The following is a 20,244-nucleotide window of genomic DNA, read 5'->3' as shown; positions in this document are numbered from 1 at the left end:
CACACAGCCCACAGAGCGTGGCAGTGCCAGCGCTGACCAGCCGTGCTTCACTACTGTGTATCCCCCCAAAACCTGAGGTTCCTTGGGACACAGAAATCATTTACACTGGATCTCCTGTAAGGATGCCAAAAGCCTGGGGGGAAATGTCACAAGTATTACACAACAACGTGAAAAGTCTCTATTAATTCCAACTTGGTGCTGCTGGAGCCAAGCAATAACCTTGCCTGAACAGACTTGAATTTCTCATTCTGGTTCAGCCTTGCAATTCCAATCCATTGCTGTAGCTTCTGGCTAATATTTGCTCACTAATGTGTCACCACCAGCCTAACGTTTGTGTAAAATTCTGTCTAAAGCTCAGATTCACTGCTCGCGTGTCTGGCTGTGTTAGCAGGCAATGAGGTGCTCTGGCTCCGGGGCCGGGCAGGCGGAGGATGCTGTAGCAGCTTTCAACAGCAGTGACAGGAGCCACTCCAAACGATTTGTGGAGGTGCCCAAGGCCCGACCGGAGCACCCGGCAAAGGCCGGGCAGGGAGCGGGGCTGTGGGAAACAAACCCGCATCAGTGCAGCGGCCGGGAGAGGCCCGGGATGCGGGACACGGCGCGAGGGGGCCGGGCTGGGCCTCGGCGGCCCCACGGGACTCGTCTGCGCCCGTCCCGCGACTACCGCGGGAGAGAGGGAGGAGGGGAGGGAGGCGGCGCGTCCGGACTGTCTCCGAGCCTGGGCCGCTGGAACGATCTCGGCCGGGACCACCCGGGCCCGTCCCGAGCGCTCCCTCAGGCGCCGCTGCCTCAGGGCCCGGGGCGGGGCTGCGCGCGCGCGCGGGAGTCTCGCGGGGAGCGGCGCTCTCGCGAGAGGGGCGGAGCGGGGCGGGGCGGGGCGGGGCGGTGCCGCTGCATGTCCGAGCCGGGCGGCCCGGCCGGGGCACGTGGGGCGGCACCGGCACCGCTCCGGACCGGGCCCGGCACCGTTCTGGGCTCCTCCGCCGCGCCAGAACATCCGTAAGTACCGCCCTGGGCCGCTGCCCGCCCGCTGGCGGAGTGGCGGGGCCTTCGGCCGCGGCTGTCAGCGGCGGCGCTCCGGTCCGGCGGCGCTGAGGGTGCTGCCCCGCTGAGGGTGCTGCCCCGCCGCGCTCCCGGCCGTGCTTCGCGCGGGCCGTGGCGGGAGCGCTCCCGCGCGGCCCAAGGTCAGCGCTCCGGCCCCGCGGGGATCCCGGAGCCGTGCGCTGGGGTCGGTCGTGCCGCAGCGCCCGGCGGGCACCGGCGGGCGGGGGCCGTGCGGGGCAGGTGCGGGGAGGCGAGCGGCCGTTCTGAGCCCTGCGGCGCGCTTGTGTGTTGTGCTCGCGGTTTCCCGGCCGGCAGCGGCCGGGCCGGTTCGCCCGTTCTGAGGGGAGCGCTGCGGCGGTGGCTCCCCCGCTCGGGGTCGGCCGCGGCTGGCTGGCGTGAGGGCGGGAGATGGCACGGGCGGTGCAGACTCGGCAGTGAAGGTTAAGGCACCTTGTGCTGTCTGCTGTGTGTCTGGTCTGGCAAGCCTTGCCTGTGTTATGGTAATGGCCGTAAAAACTGTTATTAGCAAAACTTTTAATGTGCTGCAGTGACTCCTTTTGTTTGTAAGACAGCTTAGACTATAGGCAGGAGCAAAGGAATTAAATTATATTGCTACTGAGGAAGTGATGTTTTGGTAGCCTTGCTTTTCTGGGAGAATCCTTGTTGTTTGCTCTTTCTTTTGCTTCTTTCTTTGAAGCAAGGGAGATCTAAGTTACTCCTGTTCCAGCGATGGGCAACTTGATCTGTGCCGTGCCAAGTTCTTTATTGTGATCCAGTAATTCCATGAGGTGGGGATCACAGCATGGACAGGCATCTCAGCAAGGGCATCCTCTTCGTGGATGTTATCCATAATAGCAGGAAACAGCACCAAAAGCTGCATTTGGCCACAGCCCATCTGTTTGGGAAAAGTCAGGGCCTTTCTGTGTTGCCAGGGTCGTGCTGCACCTGCCGAGCGTTATCGGGCTCTGTGGACTTTGTCTCAGGTGGAAGGAGGTGGCTGGTTGCTGGAGAAGGCGTAGTGCTGGTGTAACTTGGCTTTCCTGCTGTTGGCTTTGTGGCTGTGGCTCTGCAGAGCGGCTGGGCCACGAGCACGTGGGGTGTGGGAGTGCAGCACAGTTCCCCGGACCCGACCTCTCCTTGGGAGCACTTGGGCCAGAGCTGACAGAGCAGCTGAGCTGAGCTTGCTCCTCTGCTGGGATCACTGTAGGACCCAGTTCAAGTTATTTAACCTCCTCATTTTTAATGAGTTGCCTGTGTAAGGGGTGAAGGACTGTCCAGGTACCCGCTGACCTCCTGTACCTGTCTTCTAGTGATGCCCATGGGCCTGTGACTCTGAAAAAGGGCAGCACAGCTTCATTCTGTGTATGTCATTCTCAATTCCCTGGTGTGCTTCCATGTGCTGCAAAGTGCAAATGCACTGGAGGAAATGACAACTCTTGAGTAAGTGAAAAGGGAGAAGAAGCCTGTTGAGCTTGAGCAGTGTTTGAAGTGGGATAGAATCCACTGGAATCCATTCATGCCTCGTGTGCTGTCCTGGTCTTGCTCACCTGACAGTCCCTCAACTTCTGCTTCAGTGTTTCATTGAGCTCCTGAAGGACTTTTTAAAGCTCTCATGGGGTTTATGCAGGTCAATCTCTCACCACAATTGTAGCAGTGTCTTCTACACCAGGCTGTTTGCTCTCAGACATGAAACTAATGATATGTTGGGGTTGGAGGGTCTGTGTGGATGGCAGCGCAGGAACCCAGTTGTTATGTGTGTCAGTAGCTGTTTCTTACTCAGGAGTGCTCTCTGTATTCACTCTGGGTTTAGAAACCCCTCCTAGGAACCAGATTCCTTTGGAAAGAGCTCTGGAGATGCTTTGAGATACTAAAACTGAAAATTATGAACTGCTTAGAAAGCCTTGGCTTTAACCTAGACACTTCACAATGCCTGAAGTGGCGTAACAGGAATTCCCTCACTGCTCAGGATGTGAGTTGACAGGACCTGCAGCTCAGATCCACCACAGTTTCTCTGTTCCCAGAGGTGCAGATTCCCTATGGAGTTAACTGTGACAGGAGTTTGCAGCAGGAGTGCAGCCAAAGCTCTCAGAGCCAGCAGCAGTTTGATTTGTGATGGCTGAGACTCTCTTCACTTTGAAAACATTGCAGGCTGGCTGCAGGAGGATTGGAGAGCAAGTGCACTTCTGCAGGAGCAGTTATCTGAAGAGCATAATGCTTTTAAAGCAACATAGCCCACTTATCTGTGCCTCTCATCCTTCATGTGCACTTAACTGATGTGAAAAAACGATTTAAGGTATTTCTAGCGTCCAGGGAGCCTGTAATAGAATCAGGGCTGGTATCCCAGTTGCCCGTAGCAACATCTAGACCTAATAAAAAGCATTAATTGCAGCATTAATTACTTATAATTGTTTCATGTTTCTGATCTAATGATTAGCCTTTTTAAAATCCTGATTTTTAACTGCAGTGCTTCTGTGGAGCTCTTAATGCAAATGGCTGGTTAGACTTCATGAAGTGATGATTAACTTCAGGCAGCCATGCTCAGATATTCAGAAAAAGCTATTTTATTCAGCAGGTGTTTAATATTTCCTAGAAATTGAAGCTGTTGCATTTTTTTCTCATGGGGATTGCTAGAAGGGGAGATAATTGCATGTCCCAAACTGCTTTTTCAAATGTTCTGTCTTCAGCTGATTCACTGAATGTTTTTTTATTGTCCACCACGTGGATTCTGGTCAACTTTGCTGCTCCTGCATTTTGTCAGCTGGAAGCTGACTGGATTTTTGGCTCCTGTACACTTCTGCTAGCAGAGATGAGTATTTCATAAAAGATCATTTAAAATCTTTTTTGAGCAAATAAATCATTGCTGCAGACCTGTCCTGGTCGGGGTTGCCTTTGACCTCTGCTGCCACCTGGCACTGAGGATGAGAAACTTGCCATGTGCTGTGGCTGGTTTTTGACTCTGGGTATAAATAGCAGCAGTTCCTGGCAAAAGTTCATGATTTTCATGTGCCTCGGGTATCAGGGGCCTTAGCTTTGCATGGGGGGGAACCTGGGAACTGGGAATTTTGTCTGGGACAGGGATTGCAGTGTATAACCCCACAAGTCTTAGGGCTGTGACCCTGTACTTTCCTGTTCCTTAAAGTGGAGCCTCTTTTGTTATGAACTTGGGCTTGTGTTCGGTTTCTTGTTGAAATGCAGGGTTAGGGAGAATTCTTTGGTGTTCAGGGGTGCAGGAAAAATTAGCATATCCCTTCCCTTAAGAATTACACGTTGAGGATGGGCTCCCATCTCTCCAGATGGAATACCTGTCTTCCATTTCTTGTGTTTCCTCCAGCTCCATGTGGCTGTAAGAAGGTCACTTGATCTGTGCCTTGGCTTTGCCTTTTAAGAAAAGCTGAGGAGAGGAGCAGCCCCTGTTCTGGGGGAGGCTGTTGTGTGTGAGAGCTGCCCCGCAAGGGCTTGGGGGTGCTGGGGTGGTGTGGATCACAGTGATGTGATCTCTCTGGTCAGGTTGGAGTGTGCTGTGCCACTCCTCATAGCCCTTGTTCATGCACACAAGTGTCTTCCTGCTCACTCACCATGAGCAGCTCTCAGTGAGCCTTTGCTGTTCCCTCCCAGCACAGGTGAATGCAGGGCACCCTCCTCACTGTTGTTTGCTGTCCTCCCTCTCTAGGCGCTTCTGCAACTTCTCCCCAAGCTAAGGCTTGGGCGCAAAGGACTCCACTGCTTTTTGCTTTTCTGCCTGAGCCTAGTCCAGCTCTTGTTTTGGGAAGCTTGTTTGTCAAGGTCTCGTGGCTGTGCCCAGCGAACATCCTGTGAGCGGAGCTGCTGCTGCTCCCCAGATACCTGGGGACCTGTTTGGTCTTTGCTGCTCTTGGCTCTTGCAGCCCTATCAGTGTGTTTGATGTAAACCTCCCTGCTCTGTCTCCTTGAAAATTCAAGCCTGTTTTTTGTCTCCTGTGCAGAGTATATTGGAAGCACTTGGTTAGTTTAGTCTCTGTTTTGTGGAAATTGATAGAGATGCCAGGCATCTGACTCAGGTGGCTGCTTTTAAATTTTCATTTATAAGCTGTACATGTAGTGGCCACTACACTGTGTAGCCCATAGCAAGGGCTGCATTGGCTTCCTTGTGTAGAAGCAAGCATGAAATGCTAAGTATTGGATGTATTTTTTCTGAAATTCTGGAAAATAATTTGTTCTATTCTCCAGACTGAGTGAAAATGCAGAAAGAATGAAAGATGATAAAACTTTTCCCAAGTCCAAATTTCTGTGATGTGTTGATAGGTTATTAAGGTAATAACAGCTGCTTTGCCTGTACTGTGGGGGTACTGGTAAAGTGGTGCAGAAGCAGTTTTTGACATTTGCTGAAGTATCTGAAAGACTTCTCTGGGAAAGTGGGGTAAAAGCTCTCTTGCCTCCCTCTGCAGTAGAGGATTCACAGGGAGACGCTAACTTGGGTGAGGAAACTATAAATAGTGAAACAACTGGAGCAGGGAGGCAATAAGATATAAAGTGCAGTATGGAGCTTGATAACCTGATAGGGTTAATGTTAATTACAAGCTGTTCATTACTGCAGAGTAGGAATACTCAGGGCCTTGCCTGAGTCCATGAGAGCAGTGCTGAGGGTTGCTGGGGGTCAGTGTTTGTGTCCCTGTGAGCTTCCTGATGATTTCCAAAACATCTACTAAAAAAACTCTACAGGTTGGCTAAGCTGATGCTTTTATTGTAAAGCTCTGAGTGTAGAGATACATAGGAACTGTTCTGAGTCCTGCATTCATGCAAAGGCTGTTGCAGGAGCTGTGCTGGGCCAGGGTTGGGCTGCTGAGTGGGAGAAAACACACAGAACCAACAATCAGTGTGGCAGCTCCAGCTGAGAGTGAGGACTGAGCTCTTGTAGGAACAGCACTGATGCTGATTACACTGAAAGCAGTTTTTATCTCGGAGATAAAAGACAGCCTGGTGTTGGTGGTGTTTCTTGTTCCAGAGCACTAGTTTAGCTCTACATCAACCAGCTTTTTCAGCCTTTTATTTAAGTCACAATTTATCCTTTTGCAAATAGGAGACTGCTTGTTCTTAAATATTCTAAGGTTGTGGAGTGGCTTCACTGGTAATTTTCATTCACAGAGGAGCCTTGGGCTCATAGCCCGTGTTCATTGGGCTGTGAAAAGGTGGTGTTGCTTAAGGGGTATCTCTTGCTGTTCTAGTCTTTCAGTGCTGCTGTTTGAAGCAGAAATTGCTGCAGAGCACTTGCCTTTAATTAGTTAAGTACAGAGAGACTTCCCTGTTGGCTTCTTTTTAAAGTAAGTGCCACCCAGTTTGAGATCTTGCTGGCCTGGCTCCTACCTGTCTCTGGGTGTTTGTAGCTCCTGAGTCACACCGTCTGAGCTCCTGGCTCTGGGTGGTGTTGGGTTTGATGGGGGGTGCTCCAGGCTGGCCAAGAAGAGGACGGGGGAGGCTGTGGAGTCTGGTGGCCGAGTGACACCCTGGTGATCCAGAGTGTGTGATGCAAAGGCTGACAGGCTGCTGTGCCTTCACAGCTCCCTCCTGTAAGCTCAGCCCCGGGGGTGCTGCCGACCTGCATGGCAGAAAACCCCCTGTGCTCTGCAGCTGGAACAGCTGGAACCAAGTGCTGCAGCAGGACCTGGCAGGAGGTCCCTCCGTTGTGGATGTTCTGCCTCCTTCATCTTGTATGAAGCACAAAGAAGCTGCAGTTAGATAATGCAGTGCCACGTGCCAATTCAGCTTTCGATGAAAATATGCCTCATGCCAAGGGTGGGTTATGTAAGTCCTTACGTCTGTTTCATTGCAGCAATTTTTCTTATTTTAATCTTAACAGTAGGGCCTCCAGTTTCTTAGGTTTTTGTTAACTCCTGTTCTTATGCCTCATATAAGGCAGAGCATGTGCTACCAGTTATTTTTAGCATAGAAAATTTTAAAAGCCCACGTGGTCCCATTTAGTTTGAACCGTGCCAGCCTGTCCAGTTCTCTTTCACCCAGATAGTATTTATTTCCCAAGTGCTGCTTCACTAACTACAGGGTTTGTCAGGAGGCATCCTGGCCTTGCTATTGAAGCTGCATTTCCAATTTGCTCTGTGATCTTTCAGGACGGGCTTTAATTCCAGCCTTGATTTCCACAGCTTTCAGGGTTTGAAAACCTCTCAAGTGCAGGGGCAGAGGGAAGCAGAGGAACTGGGACTGGCTGAGGGTACATCCCTGCAGAGCATGGGGGCTCAGTCACTTGGGAGTCACTGTGGCCTCTCTCCTGGTGGAGACTCAAAGCAGCTCGCCCTCAGAACAGACCTCCTTGTGTGTAGAAAACCCTGAAATTCTGAGCAAGTACTTGCTGAACTCCTCTTGGACCTGGAGAATGAATTATCTGGTGTCCTCGGGAACCTCATGCTGCGAACATTTCTGACCTTATAAGGCTGTGAGTGCTGAAGGCTCTGTGTCCTGGCCAGGAAACAAGGTGGCTTAGAACTGCTCTGGGACCTTAATGCAAACGAATAGAGTAAGTTGGCTCCCCTTGGCTTTTTTTCTCAGGTAGGTGATGCGTGCGTTCTTTTCTTGTCTTCGTCTGCCTGCTCTTTACCAGGAGTTTTCCATAAATCAAGTCAGGACACAGACTTGGAGATCTGACTGACCCCTGCTCTCCCCTTGGTGTGTTAATCCCATCCTGACGTGGTGTGGGAATTATTTAGTGTGTTGGAGAAGTCTCATGCCCTAGCTGCAGCTCTTCAGCCCCATGGTACAAGGTGTGACATTTAGGCTGGATTCCCGGCGTGCCAGAGGGAAGGGGAAGTGGCTGGCGCTGCAGTGAGCGCACACAGTGCGTGAGCCCTGCACTATTTTTGGTGCAGGGCTGATGGGGCCCTGCCTCTTGGGAATGGTGCTGGAGATCCAGCGTTTTCTGCGGCTTCTGGCTCCTACAGGCTGCTCCGCTCCTGTCCAGAGCCTCTGGAGCTGCTGCGCTTCCCAGCTGGCTCCTCCTGCCCAGAGAGCGCGGGGCCTGCCGGGGCCGGGCTTTCTCCCACTTGGCAGTGCTTGAGGGCATGTGATTTGACAAGTTGCCATTTTCTGTCCTGCTGCTGGCAGGAAAATCCCAGGCTTTCTTCCCCCCACGTGTTAAAATGATCCAGTTGCTGCTGCAGTCCTGAGCTGGCTGTCAGATCAGCAGCAGGGAGATGGCTTGGCTGTTCTGGGACAGGTTGGGAAGTGGGTGTGAGCTTTGGGAGCTCTCCTGGGGACGAAATGGAGGAGGAGCAGTGTCCCAGCCCTTGGGATGGGCAGGTTTGACCCGCTGTCCTCAGGCATCACACACAGCCAGGCTGTGACCAGCATAGCAAGATCCGGCTGCCAGAGCCCTCCTGCCACGTCTGTGTAAGGAGATGTTTGTTGGTGTTGAGCTGTTCCCCAGCCAACCCAGCACTCCGGGATATCTGCTGGTATCTCGTGGAGAGCCACTGCCTTTCAGCCTGTTCTATCTGATGGGAGGATGTGGAATTCCCATTTAACATTATCACTGGTAGTGATGCAGCTCTGGCTAAAATAATAAATTAAAAACATAAAATCAAATGAGCATTGCAAGGAGCCGTCAGCTAATCCAGTAGTTCCCACTCATCCAGATATCACAGAGGAGTGAAGATCTTTATCCTAAATGATGATAATGTTCAGAATGACTCATAGAACTGTTTTGTCTGCCAGACTTTGGGACAGGCTTGTCCCTCTGTGGGGCATCCTGCGACTGTCTCCCTGTGCTGCAGAGCTGTGTGGGACTATTGTTTGGACAGTTGGTGCAACTTAGTAGGGAATCGGATAATAATAGGGCTGTCTGTTTAATTGGGAATGCTTGCTGGGAATGGACTTATGTGAGCTACTTTAATTTGGGTTTGTAGTATGCCTGAGAGACAGCTTGTAGGGTAGTTCTGCATTAATTACAACAACTTGGGCACGCAGCAGATGAGCACTTGCAGCTCACAATGTGCCATTGTGCTGGGCAGCATAAAGGGGAACCTTTTGTCCTGGGAATGTACAGCCTTCACCCTTTCCATTTGCCAGCTTCCAAACACCGAACAGCCACAGTACTGCATAGGTTTGTTGGTTTTTTAATTCCAAGATCCCAGATGTTGCCATTAACAGAGGTTTCACCCTCAGCAGTGAGCCCTGCTCCCTGACTACGTACAGACAGCTGGAAGTAACTGGGATTTAGTTGCTTCTGAGTTACTTAGTTTATTTAATCAGATACAAATGTCTGATGAACACACTCATCATTCTCCTGTGTAGAACAACATGAATGCCTTATTTGTGATGTACTGGGGATATTACTGAACTCCTTAAATCATGTCTGCAGCTGACCTTTAATTTGGGATTGAACAAGCAATTTTCTAGTCCCTGCCTTTGCCATTCATTCACTCATTTGTGTGCCTCAGTGTCTGGGCCCTGCAGGAAGCAAGGCAGGGTCTCAGCTAGCATGGTTGAAGTTGTGTGGATGCTCCTGTGGAATGGAGAGTGTGGCTGCAGGAGGTGAGACATCTGGAGTGAATATTAAATTATCTGAGGCTCTGACACTGGGTTTGAGCCTGAGGGAGGCATGGTTTTGTCCCTCAGCTAGAATGTCATCAGCTCCTTGTGGAGATTGTGGCCTGAAGGAGTGTTGCACTGGGAGCTGCGGTTGGGGCACTTGCCTGATAACAGAAGGGGTTTTTTGTTTGAGACACACTGAGCATGGGGCCAACTGCCTTGGTTGTCTTTTCTTGTCACAGAAATATTATACTTCTAAAGAGGAACCAGATAATGCTCTTTTCCAGTGGGTGGCTCCCATTTCTAAGATTTTGCTATCTCCTGAAAACAATCTTTATTTTTGTTGCTTGCTGGCAAGAGTCTTGAGGGCTGTTTGGATTAAAGCCTGTCTGTGTAAGCACCCTCAGACACGTGGTGTTTTGCTTTAATTCCTGTGCAGTGAAAATATAAACTGTAAGTGCTTTGCAGCAAGGCTGTTTGGGATGTGGTAACAGTTTAGCTTTGCATTCCAGTTGCAGACATTCCTCAAGCAAAAGGAAAGGCATGGCAGCCCTGCCTCGTGTGACCCAGGTGAGGCTTGCCAGTGAAGGAGCATGACTGGGTGTCTAGGTGGGAAATAAGTCACAGGCCTTGCAGAGGAAAAGGGAGAGCTGTCAGCTTTTGAGTCAGGGGAGTGGCAGCTGTCAGTGTAGTGGATTTGGACGTAGAACAAACTTCAGAGCTGGGTTCCTAAGGCTTGATAGAAGTATGTGTCATCAGACTCCAGAACCCTCAGGAATGGGGTGCTGCCTTTCAAGGGGAGAGCTGGGGAGCCCTGCTGTGTGCCAAGCCTGTGCTGTGGAATGTTGCGGTCCAGCTGGGCTGTGAGCCCAGCCTGGTGCTGGAGGAACCTGCTGTGCTGGAAGCTGTCCTGGGGGCAGGACTGATGTGCAGAGGTGTGAGGCAGAGGAAACAAGGGGAAATTAAATGCAGAGGTGAGGTAGGGTTAAGTCATGGAGTATAATGATGAGATATGTCCAGATATCCTTAGTCTTGGGTAAGGATCTTGTTCTGTGGAGTGCTGGCAGAGCAGAGATGTGAATTTCTAGAGCAGCTGGAAAACAAGCCTGACCGTGCTAATAGCAATATCTCAAGTCACTTATGGGACTTCAGCCTTCCTGTCACCTTCCCTGTGACTATTTTAAAGTGATTTCTGTTTCTGCTTCTAGGTATAACTGCTGAGGGTCTGCAAGATGGCTTTACGCTTCCGCAATTTCGTCCCGTATGCCATTCCTGGAGTGCTGGCACTTCTTGGCTGCTGGTGGATCTATTCCTGGAGAAAAAAGCACTCAAGCTATCGCGACAAACAAGCGATAGCCGTTCAAAGGGAGAAGCAGGAAGAAGTATCAGAGAGTGATTCACGTTCCAAACCAGAAGCATGTGTTCCTCGAAGACTGCCTCTTCCGTCGGAAGAAGAGTGCCTGCAGAACCCAGCCCTGACCTCCCTGCTGTCCGCGGGGCCGACGACGCCCTCTCTCCTGCGCCCAGCTCACGAGAGGCCGGATCTCTCACGGGACCTCCCAGACCTGTCGGCAGCGACAGCTGGGCCCAGCACCCGCGAGGACGACAGTGAAAAGCTGGAATCGATAGGATCTCGAGAGGGAAGCGGTGTCCCCGTTCGTGCCTCCCCCCCTCTGCTCTCAGAGAGCACCGAGTGTTGCCGGAGCGCGGCGCTGAGCCACGCACCGCAGCCAGGCTCGGGGACAAAGCAAGGCCAGCAGCCACCCCCGACACAGGAGTCTTTGGGAGTCAGGGAGGACATCGGCAACGCAGAGCAGTCAGATGAGTTTTCGTTTAAGCCCCCTAAGGAAAAGCAGATGCCAGGAGTTGTGCAGTCGGATACTGGCTCTGTGACAGCCCGTTGCTTGGGATTGGAGAAAGAAGCCAATGCCCCACAAGCCTTTCTCAAGGAAGCTGAAGTTGTATCAGGTCACGAGGATTCTGCAGTGAGTGTGTTACCAGGGAGTTTGGAATTTGCCTGTCCAAAGCAGTCCAGGGAAGAAGAGATGTCCGAGTCAATCACTGGTACTGTACCAGTGTGTCAGAAGGACACACAGCCTAAAGGAAATGAGTCTGAAAGAGAGAAGATTGGGGGAGTGAGTTTGGACAAGGAAGTTGAGAAAATTGAGCAAGTAGCAATACAGATCATTTCCAAGGTCATTTTGGCAGCAACTGAGGAAGTGCTGTCGGGTTCTGCAGGGGATGCATCCCCTTGGCTCTGCCAGGCCACTGCCAGCCGAGCTGAGGCACCTCTGGGGATGGAGAGTGTTGCTGCCTCTGGTCAGGTGCTTGTGGAGGGAGCCACAGCAGCCAGTGAGAGCGTGGCTGCAGGGAGCGGTGCAGAGGAGCAGAGTCTGGGTGTGACAGATTCCAGCTGTTCATCACACGGCTGTTGGGACAGCCCTGTTCAGGGAAACACAAAGGTCTGTCGGGTGAAGAGCCAGGTGTGCAGGGAGTCCCAAGGAGATGATCGGACTTGTGTGGAGAACTCACTGGAAAAGTCCCCTCTGGCCATGGAGGACTCTGGGTACAGCACGCACACACCCGGAGGTGGGACGAGTGTAGAGGACACCCTGCAGAGCACAGTGCTGTCTGTCACATCAGACCAGCACTCGGACTCGCTGAGCACATCCTCAGCCCCAGACATGTCTGCCGAGCAGAGCTTGGTACCGAGGGAAACCCCCCCTGCTCCTGGGCTGCCTGAGGGCAGCACAGTGCCCTACAGCAATGGGATCCTAAAAGAGGATGGGCCAGACCTGAGTCAGGAGTGTAGCAGTGCACCAGGGACGGATGGAGATCATTCAGAAGGTAAGGGACTGGAAAATCATCCTGCAGAACACATGGTGAACAAGCATTGCTGGGGAGCACCTTGCAGGTGTGAGACCTGCTCATGCCAGTGGTTTCTAGTGACCTCCAGGAAGCCCTGGGTGCTTACCCCTGTTTATGGGCTGCTGCTGACAGGAAGGTGAGGCAGCTTCTGAGGTGCTGCTGGAGGAGACAGAGCAGAGCTCTGATGAATTGTGATAAAATCAGCTGGTTGCAGAGCAATTACCCTGAAGCCTTTTTGTTTGGAAGGGCAAGTGCATGCCAAGAAATCCCAACAGGGAGCAGTATTCATGGCGTTCCCCCATCTGTCTGTGTTGCTTTTCCCTTGTAGATGCTGGATGATGTGTGCCTGGCGCAGTACATGTAAAGCTGTCTGAGCAAACATTAGCCTGTGTGACCTTGGGGATGGATGTTCAAATCCTTTGTAGGGCCCTGTGGTGCCAACAGCCCTTAATGACTGGGGATGTCTCTTGTAATTGCTACAAAGCAGTTGGAACATTGCTTGTTGCAAGACATGGGGATTGAATTTGCCAGCAGTGAAGGATGGAACCCACAGAACGTTTTCACTAGTGAGAGTAACCCCAGGAGGAGAATGATGTCGCATTGTTGTGAATGCTGGTGTGACAGGAAGGCCCGGAAGTGAGCTGTGGAGCCTGGTGGCACTGAGACCCTGAGGGTAGGGAGCGGGGAATACAGCAGGTAAAGCTGGTAAGGTGGCAGTGTTGGACAACAGGTCACCAGCTGACCTTCATGTCCAGGCTGGGAGTCTTAAATCTTCCCTTTGCCAGTCAGTGCCAGCAGCTGCACTCTTGGCCTTTCTCAGCCTCTGTGCTGTGTTACCCATTAAGATGTGGCAAATGTGAAGCAGCTCTTGGGTTCATTTTTCTCTTTGGTGGCTCACTGCATGGTCTGAATACTTGCAAGCAAGTGAGGATCATCATGCTTCTGCTTGTTAATGTGGAGGAAGGACCAAGCTTATGTGCCACCAGCTGTATCTGGGATCTGATCAGGAGGAGGCTGTTGGAGTTTGTCCCTTTCCCAAGCAGAAATGTTCCTGGTATCGACCCTTGGTTTGGGAACAAAATACAGTTCAGCTCTTGCACCTTGTTTCTTCAAGCACAGGGCAAATTTGGGCAAGAGGCAGCCCCATACCACCCCTCATAGTGGGCACACCTGGCACTGGGGTCACTCTGCAGCCCTTCCCTTTGGGGTGGGAATGTAAGTGTGGGTCACAGGGGCTGTCTGAATGCTTCTGCCTGTCTTGTAGGTTCAGATGTAAATAGTGTGGATTTTGTGGACAGTGGCAGTGCCATGAGGAAGACAGTGGCTCGCCAGAATGCGAAGCTGGAAGGAGGATCCAGCAAGCCCGACTTCGTTATCTGGGAAATTGAGGTCCCAAAGGTAACCAGCTGCTGGCCTGCTCACCATCCTGCCCTGCCTTACACAGCCACCTCTTGGTCCTCCCTGTCTGGTGCTGGCCCAGTGCCTTCCCAGGGAGATCAGCAGCAAGTCCAGGAGGACTGGAGCATTCTGCACCCGTTAGGACTCACAGGAGTGAAGATCTAGTGCACAACTGTAAATAAGCAGCACTCCAGGGCTACACCCAGGGGAATGGTGCTTGTTGAACTTGTTTTTCCCCATTATCTTCCACCCAGTCTGGGAGTCCAATGCTTTGAAAGCCTCCACGAGGCTTTGAGGGTACACAGGTATTAAGAGCACAGGATTATCAAAATGAACTGTGCTTACTGGTCTGGACTCGTCCCAGACCAGCTGAAGTCTGCACTGGTCCAGCACTGCCTTGTATTTATCCTGCCTGTGATAGAGGAACTGAGAATGTGGGTGGTGTAAGCCACAGAGAGCAGGGATGTTTGATCTACGTTTCTCTTCCTGACTGTTGCTTTCTTTTCCCTTTCCTGAAGGAATTAGTTGGCCGCTTGATCGGCAAACAAGGGAGGTTTATGAGCTACTTGAGGCAAGCGTCTGGTGCCAAAATTTATGTCTCAACACTACCTTATTTCCGTGACTCCCAAGTCTGTCACATCGAAGGTGAGTGGAATGTTTCTCTATTCATGGTCTAATTTGTGTCTTGGGGGCCTTAATTAGATGGGCAAGGAATTTAAATGGATTTAGTGCCTTCTGAGTCCAGTGCTTTTCAAAACTCCTCTGGCCAACCTGTTAGAACTTACACTGTTGATGCAGTGCAGGAGGATCCTGGCAGTTGTATTTCTTCAAGTGACAGGACTGGAGGTGTCCTCAGCATGTCCATGCTACAGAGTTCCCGTGGGATTTTTGTCTTCCAGGGACCTCGCATCAAGTAGAGAAAGTCCTGAGCCTGATTGGCAAGAAGTTTAAAGAGCTGTGTCTCACCAACATCTACACCATCCCTCCGCCGATGCCGCTGCCGCTTCACTCCCTGCTCGTGTCCGCCTGGGTGAGTCCCGGCTCTCTGGCCGTGCTGGGGCTGGAGCTTGCATTGCCAAGAACACTCATGACAGTTTTTCCTCCCCGCGGCAGCTGTTCCTCCCTGATGGAGTCACTGTGGAGGTGGTGGTGGCACACCAGGTGGATGCAGGGCACATGTTCCTGCAGCAGCACACGCACCCCACGTTCCATGTCCTGCGCAGCCTCGACCAGCAGATGTTCGCCTGCTACTCTCAGCCCGAAATTCCAACCCTGCCCACTCCGGTAGAAGGCAAGTCATGGATGCTCATACACTGAGAAAGTTCTGGGCTCCTGTGCAAGCCTGTTGTCCCTGAGTCAGGTGTGGGAAGTTCCCAGTGGATGAGGATGTGATAGCTGACATGTCACCTCATCTTTAAACTACCGCCAGAGTGCAGATGTTGCTCTGCTCTCCCTTACCCTGCTCATCCCTGGAGTACCTCCCAAGCCACGTAGCTGCATGTTGAAATTCAGAGTGAGATCAAGCCTGTCTCAGCTTATTTCCAATCAACCTGGCATCTGGGGTATTTCTGCTGACAAAGTGTGGAGCTGCTCCCAGACCTTCATAGTGTCACTGTGTCCATGCCTGTCACCGTGTCTGCCCCTGCTGTGAAGTGAAGGGAGCATCACATGGAAAGGGGTTGTGTATTCCTTTGTGGAGACAGACCTTGCTGTTACTACCCAGAGGCTGGAAGGGAACTGGGTACCTGGGTAGGGCAGCTTGGTTGTGGCAGCCAGAGCTGAGAGTAAAACCCACCAGTCCCATGTCTCAGCTGCAGGCCTGGTCTGCTGGGGATGTGGAGGGGTGTTGGAGGAAGATGGAAGCAGCCTAAGAAATGCTGTTGGTTCTCCATAGATAACTGAGCAGCACTGCTCATGCCTGAAGTGCTGGTTTTTGGAAATCCACTTATCCTGAGCCTTTCTTCTCTGCACTCTGGTGTTTTGCAGTTGGTATTATCTGTGCAGCTCCAGGCCTGGATGGGGCATGGCTCCGGGCTCAAGTCATCAGCTACTTCGAGGAGACCGATGAAGTGGAGCTCAAATATGTGGACTATGGAGGATATGACAAAGTGAAGGTCGACACACTCAGGCAAATCAGGTCTGTAGATCCTTTCCCATGGCCTGAGGCCATGTCTGGCTCAAATCCTAATCAGAGGGCTCTGTATTGTTTGAATTCTTAAAGGCTTTTCCACAGCTGAAGTGAGAAATGGTGGAAAGGTTCAGCTCAGCAATGAGTGTGGGTTCTTGGGAGCACAGCAAGCTCCTGCAAGGCTTTTTTGAAGGAAGGGGAGAGGAAATGGCAGCTTCTGCCACTTCAGTGGGGAAGCTGAGGAAGAGGATGCCTTCAGGAGACCTCAAAGTGTAATTGAGTGATGAGCCAGGAATAAGCTCCTGATTCTTGATGCCCCAGCCCCACTGGCTGAGAGAGCCGTGTTGGATCAGGGTTTTTTTACAGAAGCCCATTAAATACTTGATTGTGCCCCAGAGGTGGGAGACAGGCAGCACAGCCTCCCTGGCGGAGGTTGGTTTTGCTTGGAGCCTGATCCAGCTTGGCATGTTAATCAAACAATTTATTGCTGCTCTTAAATTGCTGGGAGAATAGTCTGATTTTTATTTTTTTTTGTTTGACTGTCATTAATTTAAAACTGAATTCCTGTTAGAGCAATTTGATTAATCAATGTCATATTGAAGAATGCAGGAGTGATTTAAAGCCCTGTTCTTACTCTGATCCTCTTTTCTTTAAAAGGTCTGATTTTTTAACACTACCTTTCCAAGGAGCAGAAGTTTTACTTGACAATGTGGTGCCACTTCCAGGTAATGGAGCTCTTGATGTACTGTTTGTTGGTCCTTCTCCTGCAGGTTTCCATGGATGCCAGATGTGTCCAAGCCATGATTCTGTCTAAACCTTCTAACTCCTATTGCCAGTGCAGCCTCTGATGTGACAAGAGGAAGGATTGGAAAAATTGTATTGTGTTCTTCTAAATGTGCTAGCATGGCATAACCTGTCAGAATCCAGGGGAAAGATGATAAATGTCCAGGCCTTTTCCTGCTTGGAGGAGAGAATTAATTACTGTCCTAAGCAGCAAGCTGGCAGGACTGGCAGGGTGTAGGTGCAGTAGCTGTAACTGCTCTAATTCTTCTGTCATAGAGCTGCTGTAAATGCAAACTTAGTTTTTAATCTGCAGACAAATACCTGACATTTTCCTCTTGAAATGATTTGTAAAGTTCTGTGTTCAAAAGCCAAGCCTGCAAGCACTGGGACAATGTCAGTCAATGCCTAGAAACACTTTGGTTTGCTTCTTTTGTCCTTGGCTCTGCTCAGGTGCTAGGCACCTGTGGTACAGACACTTTTAAGTTCCCAGAGCCAGTGGTGCCCCATGTGCAGGGTCAGCAAAGCCCCGAGGGACCTGAGGATCAAAAAACCAGTGGCAGCTCCAAGATTCTGCAGAAATGTACTTTGCTATCTTTAAAGCCTCCTGATTCATCAGCCACTTGTGTTCACACAATCATGGCTGGTGGCTATAGGAAGCTCTTCATCCCTTCCCTGGAGAACCATCAGCTCCAAGGACGGGATCAGCTGGGCCGTGAGGGTTCTTTGGCCTAGTGTGTGTAGGAGGCCAGAGAATATTAGCTCAATAGTCCTTCCTGGCCTGTGAAGTCTGTGAAAGACCTCATTTGTTTTCTCTGTTCTCCTTTTTCCTCAGACGAGGATCGCTTTTCCCCGGAAGCCGATGCCGCTGTCAGTGAGATGACCAGAGGCGCCGTCCTCGTGGCACAGGTACAGGACATGTCTGCTGCTGGTGGCACTGCTGGTGTCCTCTGCCCTGCCCTCTGTGTTTCATAAAACCCAAAGCCAGAGCCTACCAGCCAGGCTCCTGGGAAGTCCTGGGGCTGGGGACTTCCGTGAGCACCTCTCGGGACTGGGAAGGGATGAGTATTCCCTCTTGTTTCTGATGGATGCAGGGGGAAGGGATGGGTTTACAGAGCACGAGAGGAGCTGTTGTCCACTGGATCTGGGGTCCCCTGGGTCTGCACTGCTTTGCCAGTCCTCACTGGCTTTGTGGCATGGACATGTGGGATCCAGCTCCAGCTGGCCAGAGGCTGTGCTGGGACTTCTGGTGATGTCCCAGGGACTTCTGCAGACAGCACCTGCTTGCAGTCCAGTAGTGCTCACCTCTTCTGAAGTGCTTCTGGTAGTGGCTGTAGCTGTCCATGTAAGTGAGTTGGGACCAGAATTGCTGCACACTCAAGTTTTTCTGTGTTTCCAGGTCACAAATTATGACAGTGTCACGGGACTGCCGCTGATACAGCTGTGGAACTTGATGGGAGATGAGGTGGGTATATTGATGTATATGTTGAAAACTCCTTAATCTTAAACCTTCTATTATTGATTAGGAACTTGCAGAATCCATGTTTGTTGCTGTGGCTCGTTCACTTATCTACTCTTTTCTGGGTTTTTTCCCCCTCCCTTTAGGTGGTGTCAATAAACAGGACTCTGGTGGAAAGAGGGTTTGCTCGGTGGCTCGACTACTAGCAATGTCCTAGATGCCTTGACAACTCTTTCTGCAGAGAAAAAACAAAAGACAAAATCTTGTTTTGCACTGTTACAATTTGGTTTGGCAACTTCCCCCGAGGAGACCTGTTTACACCTGCCTGCGGAGTTTTGTGGTCCATTGAAACATGTTTTGCTCAACTGTTACCATTTCACTAGAACAGATACCTCATCTCCTGAAAGGGGGTGTTCAAAGCCATAATGACAGATACTGTAGCTTTAAAGCAAAAAATCCTCCCTGGCCTCTGCTCAAAATTTAAATGGAAAAAACCTTAAAACCTTTGGGTCTGGCTCGAGGCAAAGGCCCCCGAAACGGTAACCGCGCTTTGGTTCCGGCCGTGTTGTGCCCCATGAACTTGGTGTCTGCTTTTTCCAAAAGTTGCATCGGTTGTCCTTTTTTAAACAGGCCCTGCCTATGGAATTAATGGATGTTATTAAGGAATTTAATGTTCAGTTATGGGTTTTTCTGTATTGTGCCAGTAACCTGCACAAACAGCATCCATCTTGTGTCTTCCTTGCGCCAGGAGGTGGAGGAATTGTGTTCCCGTGTCTCACTGCAATCATGGATTTTAGGCTTGATCTGCTCTCCCTGCAGGGGCTTGGAGTGCAGGATGTTACCACTACAGTTTTTGCTCTGAAATGTCATGTATTTAAAGAAAAGAAACTGCTTGCCAAGCCCAATTGTAGTTTATATTTTTCTAGCCGTGCAAGTCTGTAAATATATATAAAAAAAAATCATTGTAATATTTTGTACAAGAAAAACACTGGAAACAAAGGGAACTTTACAGAAACTTTTTCACACCAAAATGTCCTATATAGGTAGAACTGGTATGGAGTGCATTAGGGTAGCCAAACTATTTGGAGCACTTGAATGTTGGGAGTGTCTCAGCTCTGCTGTATGAGGATTAGTGTCCCCTTAGGTTGCTGTCTGGTTGAAATTGTGATCGCTGCATCCTTTGCTATGTTGCTGTACAGATCTGTTTAAAAAAAAAAAAAGTAACAACTTGGCATTACTCTTGCAGTGGTGTTCTCTCTCAATTTTTTTTGTTGCTCCTTTTTAGATTTCTATTATATATTTAAAATTTCGCTCAAGTAATTTAAGCTGACTTAATTCTCTTAAAGACATGCCCTCTAATGTGTGTCATTTTAGATATGGATTGAGCTGGGATTTATTGCTGGCAGAGAAGACGCTTGCCAGAAATTGTTGATGTAGTCAGTCCTCAGAAGTTGCTTCAGGTGATTCAAGGATGTGCTCACATCCTGTGAGCTGACACGCCAGGGCATCACACATTTGGACAGTGGCCTGCTAAAGCCTTTGGTCCAATCCCCTCTGCTAGGGAATGGTTATATCCTTTCTTGGGGTTCTCTCCTGTTCGGCGCTTTGATTTAATGTTCATGTTTGCAGTAACATCCAAGGAAAACTAAATTTGGTAACTCAGATCTATAAAAAATATATCCTTTTGGAATGTTTCTTTCCATTTCAATTAAAGCTCAAATTTTAAGCCGTCTTAATGAAACTGTGATGACTTAAGAGCCTTCATTTCCTGCCTCCATCAGAGCAGCCCTGGGCTCCTTGCTCTGCACCCATGGGGTGGGTGTGTCACTGCTTATTGTTCATGGCAAAGTTTGGCTTGTCTGAATGTTGGTGTTTTCCCTTCTTTGAGAGGTGTGGAAGTCAGGAATCTACAACAGGGATGGGGAGCTCTGCCAGTCCCTTGTTTTCCTCTGGCCTGCACTGTGGAAGAACATCCTGTTCCCTATTTGTGTTGAGCGCTGCCTGGTTTTTAAACTGCAGTAAAATAGAACATTGCAGGGTGACAGGAACTGAA

The 20,244-nt window shown here is 50.5% G+C and overlaps 1 protein-coding gene across 4 annotated transcripts; it reads left to right on the top strand.

Annotated features, from left to right (window-relative positions):
• The first annotated feature begins 880 nt into the window (after positions 1-880).
• On the top strand, positions 881-19,932 carry AKAP1 (A-kinase anchoring protein 1). Of its 4 annotated transcripts, none has more exons than XM_069033195.1 (11): positions 881-999; positions 10,767-12,405; positions 13,691-13,824; positions 14,343-14,469; positions 14,724-14,854; positions 14,938-15,115; positions 15,811-15,961; positions 16,610-16,677; positions 17,568-17,641; positions 18,132-18,197; positions 18,338-19,932. In XM_069033195.1, exons 2-11 carry the CDS (start codon positions 10,791-10,793, stop codon positions 18,395-18,397), a joined length of 2,604 nt encoding a protein of 867 aa, XP_068889296.1. In that variant the 5' UTR covers positions 881-999; positions 10,767-10,790; the 3' UTR covers positions 18,398-19,932. The 4 variants fall into 4 exon arrangements, with proteins under 4 accessions (XP_068889296.1, XP_068889298.1, XP_068889297.1 ...); XM_069033197.1 differs by lacking the exon at positions 881-999 and adding an exon at positions 7,060-7,549; XM_069033196.1 differs by lacking the exon at positions 881-999 and adding an exon at positions 7,060-7,581.
• Positions 19,933-20,244: the final 312 nt, after the last annotated feature.

This window comes from Aphelocoma coerulescens, chromosome 19 (assembly GCF_041296385.1).
Source record: "Aphelocoma coerulescens isolate FSJ_1873_10779 chromosome 19, UR_Acoe_1.0, whole genome shotgun sequence".
NCBI classification, from domain to species: domain Eukaryota; kingdom Metazoa; phylum Chordata; class Aves; order Passeriformes; family Corvidae; genus Aphelocoma; species Aphelocoma coerulescens.
The sequence above is the reverse complement of the archived record's forward strand: the minus strand, read 5'-3'. Positions and strand labels throughout refer to the sequence as shown.